The 9,479-nt window shown below is 33.6% G+C and overlaps 1 protein-coding gene across 1 annotated transcript in view; it reads right to left on the bottom strand.

Annotated features, from left to right (window-relative positions):
* LOC107625268 (chromosome transmission fidelity protein 18 homolog) overlaps positions 5–9,479 on the bottom strand; it is a 32,322-nt gene continuing 22,847 nt past the window's right edge. Inside the window, exons 11-23 of the mRNA XM_016327866.2 lie at positions 8,902–8,975; positions 7,148–7,215; positions 6,201–6,269; positions 6,009–6,100; positions 5,838–5,919; positions 5,670–5,748; positions 5,507–5,594; positions 5,266–5,419; positions 3,111–3,299; positions 2,975–3,034; positions 2,417–2,697; positions 1,174–1,279; positions 5–93 (exon numbers count right to left, since the gene is read on the bottom strand). Coding sequence (XP_016183352.1) covers positions 40–93; positions 1,174–1,279; positions 2,417–2,697; positions 2,975–3,034; positions 3,111–3,299; positions 5,266–5,419; positions 5,507–5,594; positions 5,670–5,748; positions 5,838–5,919; positions 6,009–6,100; positions 6,201–6,269; positions 7,148–7,215; positions 8,902–8,975 — 1,396 coding nt within the window. The 3' untranslated portion in view covers positions 5–39. The remainder of the gene's footprint in view (positions 94–1,173; positions 1,280–2,416; positions 2,698–2,974; positions 3,035–3,110; positions 3,300–5,265; positions 5,420–5,506; positions 5,595–5,669; positions 5,749–5,837; positions 5,920–6,008; positions 6,101–6,200; positions 6,270–7,147; positions 7,216–8,901; positions 8,976–9,479) is intronic.

Below are 9,479 nucleotides of genomic sequence, written 5' to 3'. Positions count from 1 at the left end.
AAAAAGAAAAAGTGGAAAAAAAAAAAAAAGGAGAGAATATCAACATAGAAATTCACGTATCCGGACAGGTCTTTTCACCGCATTCGTAAAGCCCTGCAAAAGAGTGAAGTATTCATTGTGTATCCAAAAGATTACTAACTTTTTAAAGTATTTCTTTAAATTTACAGCTTTTATCATTTTAGTTTTTTAAATTTAAAATTATTTATACTAGTATCTGAACTATAATTCTGGACACCATATTAGTTTTTGGATCCTTTCTAATACTGAATCAGCAAACTAAATGCTGGGTTAGTTCTGACTTATCACGCTAGACATAGGACTAAATAGCGTCGTTTCCTTTTCACACTTAAACAAGGCACAAAACTAAATAGCATCGTTTCCTTTTCACACTTAAACAAGGCACAATCGAGAAGAGGAAGAAGAGTTTTATGATGTGCAAATCATTGTCTCCAAACAACCTCGTTTTTGTCTTATTTAAGACCTAAAACGAAAAGACGTCAATTATATATCTAGCGTGGAAAGTCAAAACTAGTTTAACATTCTGTTTGTAAAAGTCATAATCTCAGGGACTGTTATGAAAAAAAAAAGGAAAAAAAAGGAATGAAAAAACGGAGCATGTTTGCAAATTTAAACATGCAAATATTTAAATAAAAAAAAAATCTGTGACGATTGTAGTTCAACATGTAGATATTAAAAGAAAAACAAGTTGGAGACAGGAATAAGAAGAATCCTGGACTTCAAACAGTAAACACAAAAACTCATTTTGATTGAGGAGATAGGAACAGAAACAGTTTTTCTGGAGTTCTTAAAATTGGAGACAGAACATATCTGTCGATATCTTTCTCAAACACAAAACCCAAGCATTTAGTAAGTGTTAGAGAGTTGAGAAGTTGTAACTCTTAGTGAAATCAGTGTAATCTTTCCCGAATTATTTTGCACATTGCTATCACTAAAATAATAAATTTCTATCTCTAATTCCAGGTCTATGAATTTCGATTTTATCTTTCTAATAACGTTATACGTAATGTTTATAATATCGTACGAGCAAAAACATACCGATGGCCCTCTGAATTGTCTCAACCCTTAAATTTATGGTAACTATTTAATAGAATTCATGCCTCATTTCATCGTCAAACAAGCATTTGCATTAAATCATAAAATAAAGCAGCATACCTCATTAAACTTGAATAGTAAAGGGAATGGGTCTTTCTTCAAAGTTTCTTCTTTCTGCAGAGAGCCATCATTGCTTTTGAGGCCTTTCTCACCTGGCTTTTTAAACCTGCACTTCAAAAAAGATAGGTAGCCGTAAACAATGAATATAATGATGATTATTCACCAAGGCATACTTCCTATTCATCAATGCTGATATAGATGATGATAATGAGTAAACCCCCTAAATAGTCCTTAATGAATTTGCCTTAGACAAATTTGTCCCTAAATAAATGAAATTGATGAATTAGCTCCTCATCTTTTAAAATACCAAACATATAAGTGGGATCATTACATTAATCAATCTTTACACCTGATCTTGTTATACAGTTTGGTGCTATTTTAAGTCATCAATTTGTAATTTAAAAATAGAGAGAAATCCCTAGTGTCAATGTGGCAGATTTGACATCGCTGCTTTTGAAAAAATCAAACTTTTACCATGTTAGAAGCATAGTACATGGGTAAGTTTTTATTCAAGAGTTTTGTTTTCATTCACAACAAAATGAAATATAGACCACAATGAAAGTATGTCAATTCATGCATGATCCAAGTTAGACATTGGTTCTCTTGTTGACAAGATCAACATCAGGTTATTACAGTATCCAGCAGATAAGTTAGAGAATTGGAAAAGTAAGAAGCAAAATGTAATTACTGGATCAAGGGTGGAGAAGTTTCGAGCTATGACATAAAATATCAAGCTCAATTGAAGTAGTGCCAACAAATCTACAATCAGTATTCCGGCTAATCCAGCTCAGCAGGACCAAACTAAGTATACTTATTCAAGGAAAATTTAGACAGCGGTTAATATCCGCAGCACACAGTTTTTTTCTAGGCTCCGGCTGGCCAATATATTAACTAAAGGCATACCATAAAATGATTTCAAGAAATTGTATGCAAGAACTTAAGATTTCAGAAGAATGAACACGATTATCTGATATATAGGTTCACCAGTTAACAGGGAGTTTAGTACCATTTTTAGGTTCAATTCTATTTAATATGAGAGATTACTACCTGTGATCAGTAGCATTTTTAGGAAACTAGTGCCAGGAAACAATTTCCAGTTATATATTCCAGTTTTAACATACTTTTCAAGTGTTTTTTCAAGTTCTAATACGTGAGCTTCTAAGATAAAATAGTGATCTATTATTGTAAATTGTATTCAAATAGTGGATATATGAAATAAAAAACAACATTCAAGAAGAATCACCTGTCAAAGAAACTTGAAAACCCATTAGATGGCCTTTTCTTGTTTCCCGTGTTTGGCAGTTTTGCGTTGTCTAAAACACATGGAACTTTATTAAGATTCAAGTTTGGTGAATCTGATTTGGGATTTGCATTTAACTGCCTCGCTAAAATGTTAGTATTTGTTTCAGTGGTTTTCTTATCAGCTGCAGCTCCATGGTTGGCTTTGGTTGATTGAGCATTGATAGTTCCACTAGCAAAAACTTCATCTCCCTTTGTAACTTGCAAGATTCTCTGTTTTTCAACCTGAAACCCAATTGTTGGAACAGGAGTGCAAGACTGAGAGCAATGAAGTTACACGAAGGTAATTGTGCCTTTCAATTATAGAATAAAAATCAAAATCAATTCATGTGGCTAATACAAAGTACGACAGTCTAAAGTCTGTTATTGGCACACAAACACTCTCTTCCCTGATTTGTTAGAATTAAAAAGGGAATACAGAGGTTGAAGTTAGAATGCCATCCAGAGCTATTGATGCGATAGGAATCAAACAACAAAAGCATTGTAGTTTAAGAAGCCTTACTTCATGGAGCAAAACCTTCTTCATAGGTAATGAAAGGGTGTGATGATTGGAGGCATATTCCTGCACAAATGTATAGAATAGAGAAATTAAAATCTGACTTAATTTCATATATTTCTGGCAGAGAAGTGATTGAAACCTTAAAGTTTATGAAGTCATTGATTGGGGGAACAAGAGACACAGCCATGTCATTTGCTACTTCATGCCTTAGGTGATTAGGCAGCATTTCTGACTTTGTAGTCTTGTATGTTATAGAGTAAGAGACCATTGTACTAACTAGCTGAGAAAAATCGTTCTTCTCCTTTTCAGCTAGGAGATGTAATGCCACCTAAAAGTAAAGAAAAACCATCAGAAAAAGTGGAAAACCAATAAAGTGCAAGCTGAGCTGAGTGAAGGTAAAGGCAATGAAGGCTCAACTTGGAGATCAGACTAAAGTCACTTCACAAGCAAGCCTCAAAATGAAGCTACATAGGTCTTAATCATGTACCAAACTTTATAGATGACAGAAAATATTTCTCAATTAGCTTGATCAAGAAGATGGTCATTCTAGCTACCTTGTGTTTATCTTTTAGTTTTGTTGTCTTGCTAATTTTTTATACAGATTTTTTAAAATATTAAGCATCCAATTGCAACAACATTAAAGCATAGTAAGATGTATGTCGTAGGGGAGTTTTTGATATAAAGAAGATTGATATTTACTTTGAATTTCATGATTCTCTCCTTATTTAATTAGGATTATAAGTCTACTATTCAAAATAGGGATTAGTATAATGTCTACTTTATTGCATCTATATTATTTTAGTCCTTTATCTTTTTTACCTATCTGAATCCCACATTCTCAACAAAACATTCCAGGTCTGTTACAATGAGTCATTATTGGTAATGTGGGTTTACAGGTTCTAGCAACACTGGAGCAAGATTTTGATCAAATCAGATTTTAGCTTGTCTTCAACAAACAACAAGCCTTGGGAGGTTGGAATTTCTGAAGAAAATGGAGTAGAGTTTAAAAGAGTGGTCCAGGACTCACTATTAGGATTTCTAGGTATCATAGCTAATGAAACGCACCACACTTTTCGGTGGGAAGAGTTCCTCTAGAGTTAACCCTAAGGTTAAAGTAGGAACAGTAGTCCAACACTTGACAAGCTCTACTATTAAAAGCTATGTAAAATATCTAGAAAAGACTTAAATAAGTTATTTGTTCCCTTGAAAATATTATCAATTTTGGTTTTGGTCAACAACAAAACCTTATCCCACTTCCCACTACATGGATCAGATACATGGATGAAATAATGTCATTATGCCCCCTCATCCCTCAAGTATCATGTTTGCTGTAGGCTCATTTAGGCTCAAATCTCTTTTGATCACCCCATTCATAGTCTTTTTGGGTCTCCCTCTGCACTGCCACTAACCTCTGGTTTATCATCAATTTAATATACCCTCTTGACAGGATGATCTACTGGAATTCCCTTCACATGTCCAAGCCATCCAAGCCACTTTGACTTTCTCTCTCATGTCCCCGTTTCTTATTTTGTCATGGCCACTCATCTGTCTAATCATCCTCATTTCGGCCAAACCAAGACTTTATTTGTCTTCATCCTTTAAGGCCAAACACTCTATCCAGATAACATCACTAGTCGAAAGACAGGGCAATAAAATTTACCTTTAAGTTTCTAAAGTTCTTTTTTATCACATATAAAACCCAAAGCACTCCTCCACATTGACCAGCCAACTTGAATCCCATATTTTACACCATCCTCCATTCCTCCATTGTGTTGAATATTCAACCAAGATACTTAAATATCTTGGCCCGTTGGATTATGTTTTCTTCAATTTTCACTTCTAAATTAGAGTTCTCGCTTCCTATGTTATGCTTCATGTACTCCCTCTTAATACAACTTATGCATATATCATGTACTTCACAGATTGTTTCTAAACACCTTTTCCACATAAATCTTTCCAAATTTCAACTGGTATATTGTCCAGACCCACTATCTACCATTCGGTTTAGGACCTCTTTAACTTCAAACTCTCGAATTCTTAGAAGTAATTAAAGTTTTGGTCCTCATTTCTTGTGTGTAGTTTATCCAAGCACAAAAGAGTCTCATGTTTCTCATTGAGAAATTTATTAGAATAGTTCTTCCATCTTTAGTTAATACTCTCTTCTATGACCAAAATCTCATCTTTATACTCAATGCACTTAACTTGGCCCAAATCACTAGTCCTGTATAAGATTTAAGTTATAAATCAAATCAAATCCTAGTTTTAAGTATTTCAAAGTAGAATTAGCACATCACCGGTCTTATCGTTGGTGGAGACAGAATATGCAACAATGGAGAAATTATATCTTCAACAATGCAACTAACTGATAGGTGCCTTGCAATATGTGGTGGGACTTTGTAATGCCAAGTATTCAAAATGTCAATCTTCTCAGACATCATTGTTCGATACCTGGACATTTATAGCATTATGAAAAATATTTTGTAAGAATGCCATATTTAAAGATTTATGCTAAGTCCTACAAGAACAATTTAATACCTTTGATAAGACTTTGGCCACTCAATGCTTGGCTTCTGAACTTGAGCTACTATATGATGTACACCAATTGCTATGGGCGGCAAATATACTAATGGAGACAGAACAGAAATGTGAATGAAATATGTTTTGCAACAATATCTATTGAAATTATTTCTCTTCTTACCATGAAGGGGCATTTGTTGTGTACGCCATATGAATTTATGCAATAGATCAAAAACTCCAAGAATATTGAAGCACTTGACCTTTAATCAAATTTGAAAACAAATGTCAATGTTTCAAATAGAATCAGCAAATTACCCAGCGTAACTCTGTAGTGGTCAATAATGCTTACAGTTTTTTGCATCACGGGATCATGATAATTGAGACGCAAAATATTTTCATGAATTCCATCCGAAATCAAGTCACTATCACCTCTGCAAAATTAAATGGCCAGTTTTACCAAGGACATACAAATATTTCAAAGTAACAGGATAATGTAGAGGAACAATAATGTATGGCCTACCGGTTTGATATCAGGGAGTACAAGGAATCAAATTCAAAAGACTTGCTTTTAGGTGAATTTCTTTCCAACTTCTTTCTTTTCCTATGGAAAATCTAAGAGAAGCAGAGCATCAAATAAAAATATTGTAAAGATACTGCTAATCTTATTTAGTATGAAATAAATAGACAAACTCAAAAGGTTAATTCACATTACCTCCTTCCAGATGTCTATAACATTCTTTGACACGTCCTTCTGGCCAACTACTTGAGAAGCTAAATCAAACTGAAAGCCAACAAGCCATGTGATTATTAAATCCAGCATGTAATAAACAAAAGAGTGGTCTTCACTCAACAAAAAAGTCCACTTAAACTTTTGAATACATAAACCCACAAAAAAATGTAAGTGATATATAATAATTGGACCTCTACGTAATATAAAAACTAAGAAAATTTCCACCATGATAGTAATTCAACAATTCAAGAGTCAAGAAAAGACAAGTCTAGAATATGTCTTCCCTCCAACAAATCTGAAAATGCCAGGGCTCTCTCTCTCCCCTCTAGGTTGCACATACTGAGTTTTCTCTTTAGGTTCTAGATACCTTGCTGAAGGAGAAGAAACTTAGAAAGGAGAGAATTCTTGAACTATTTGTATGATTCTACATTTATTCACTGTAAACACTTACCTATAAACACAACTACTAGGTGGATTAGGAAAGTAAACACAGCAACACATACTTTACTACTTTCAATAAATACAATACTAAAACTGGTAACTACAAACATATCTCAACATTTAGAAAGTATAACACGAAACTTTTTACCACGAACTTTGATATATTATGCAAAATTCGAAAGAACAAGCCAATGGTGGTCACTTGTCTTTACCCTAAGTACAAAAATTACAACCACAAGCAACAAAGAGCATAATAGTGTTGAGTTATCGCAGGAGCTCCCTCGAGAACTTAATCTCTTTCATATATCTTTCTCTTAAGAGGTAAAAGATTCGCAACCATTATGCAGAGATATTAAGAATTAAAAAGTAATATTCAAAAGTAGCAAAGTCATAAGCTCAAAAGAGTAAGAAATGGTAACAACTGAATCAATCTGTAATAAACGAGACAAAAATGTTCTTCTAAATTTCTGGTTCACATTTAGTCTTACCATATTGAGGGTTTCCTTTTTCTTGGAGAGAAATTGCAGAGTATTCAAGCATGAGCGTATATCACATTCTGAAATGTGAGAGGTCAAATAAAACAAATTATCAACAAGTAATCTAAGCTAGAATATGGTGTATTTGCTTAAAGCAAAACTCTTCAAGGAGATGTGTTTCACACATTATTACTTAGGGTATGTTAGAAAAGACCAAAGATTAAGCTTATTTCAATATTTTCTTATTCAAATAATTTGTTTTATTTTATATAATCAATTAATAAGTGGAGAAATAATTACAGGTATGAAATAATCATCTTTTGCATATAAACATAGGTTTCGAAATGTTGTTTATCCATATAAAGAGAAGAATTGAAGGCTACCCTTGAAGAAATAAGTTTTGGAAGAACATAGTTTACAAGTTTCACATAAGAACAAAGATATTGATTGTAAGTTTAGCAAGACATAAATTCTAACCTAGATGTGAAAATTGGAGTCAATAACTCAATAGTTAATACTAAAACACAAGGTACAAGAATCAATTGCAATGTATGATTCAACTTATCTAGGTCACTCCCAGGATTAATATGAGGAAGATTTTCAGCTCCTCATGATTATATAAAGTGGTATCAGGACCTTCCACCCTGTTGCTCTGCTACAATAAAGTGATATAATATAGGTGCTAATAACAACAATGCTATGTTCGTCAAAGACTAGTCAGAGGAATGGTTCCCAGATATAGCCTGTGCGTGCCAAGGCTGCAGAGCATGGTGGGATGTTAAGAATCACTTGAAAACAAGGTATGACTTGAGTCAAAAATCGAAAACCATAGCATTCCGATGCGAGGCTTATAAGTCCTTGAGCTCTTCAATTAGAATAGTTAGATTTTGTGGTGTAGTTCTCCCTAGAATATAATCGAGTAAAAGATGCTATTTCAGGTTCTTAATGGCCAATCCTAGTTCGAGAGGTGATTATCCTTTAATTTCAAAAGTCATGTCCTACCCATTGTAGGAGGATAAATCTTTGCAGGCAATAGATTGGATCAAAAGGCTAATGATAGTACAGCTTTTCATAAAGCAGTGGGATCTGGTTCAACATTAATTTTATTTGTCTGCTAATAGGTCTTTATCTCTCAACCTTGAGGACAAGATGGGTCATTTGTGGGGAAGTAGAGTTAGAAATCTATTAGTTAAGAGATGGTTCTCTTGTATAGAGAATACACATAAGGGGAGAAGGGAATTAATAAGGTGACTGGGCATTTTTTTTTAGCAACTGTTGGAGAGTTTAGTAGCTCTAAATCTTCCTCATATCAATCACATTCCAGGTTATTGACAAATTGTCATCAATCCTATATCAATAAACAATTTCTTTTCAGTTCCTGTGTCCGATTACAAGTTCTAACAATGCTTTTAAGTAGAAGAGGACTTCAGGTGTTTTATAGATAAAAATTACAGCTAAAGCAATTTTGACCATATAGTACAAAGGAGTAAACATCCGACGAAAAAAGTCTGACAAAGAAAACGAATACCCAATAATAGTGTGTAGATTAAAGTAGAGGGTGATCCACCACTAACTAAAGGTAGAGCTACACCTAGAAAAGCCACATTTGAAACTTTTTATTGGTCCCAAGATGAAACCAAGATAGGGCTCCCCCTTCCATGGCTACCATGGCTTTCAACAGTTGATCCTATATAGTGCATACATATATTTGCATAATGAATTGATAAGAAAGTTAAAACTCACTAGAATAAGATTAGAGAACCAACCTGTGTAATTTGCTAGAGCAGTGAGCGCAATAGCGCTAGCTTTCATTCCCTCCTTGTTACATATATATTTAAGCCTAAAAAGTTAATTTAGGTTAAAAATGGAACTGACAAAACTCAATGGACAGAAAAGGCTCTACTATACTAAAGAACAGTGAAATAATAAAATGTAATCTGGTGATAATTGATACTAGCAGAGTTCAAAATTAAAAGTACAAGCTCAATTACCCATATTTTATGTATGTAGCTAGCAACTTAAGCAACTTATTCAACTACTTCACTAAGTTAACTTCCGATATTGTTAGCTGATTATTATGTGCTACTAATTTCACCATTATGAAATGGCACGTGGAGATGGGCTATGTTTAGGACAAATACTGTTTACAACTTGAACTTTGACAGGAAAATATAACAGTTCACTATTCTTGGTAATTCTCTTTATTTTGGGGTTTGAATCATAGGATTAATGTTTGCTTTTTTTTCACAGGTACAATTTACACGTGTCCTCTAACTAATAACTTGTTAGAATACTTTCCTCTCTTGAATTATTAAAAAATACTAGAGTGAGATCCGTGCGATGT

Source organism: Arachis ipaensis, chromosome B02 (assembly GCF_000816755.2).
Source record: "Arachis ipaensis cultivar K30076 chromosome B02, Araip1.1, whole genome shotgun sequence".
Taxonomy (NCBI): domain Eukaryota; kingdom Viridiplantae; phylum Streptophyta; class Magnoliopsida; order Fabales; family Fabaceae; genus Arachis; species Arachis ipaensis.
The sequence above is the reverse complement of the archived record's forward strand: the minus strand, read 5'-3'. Positions and strand labels throughout refer to the sequence as shown.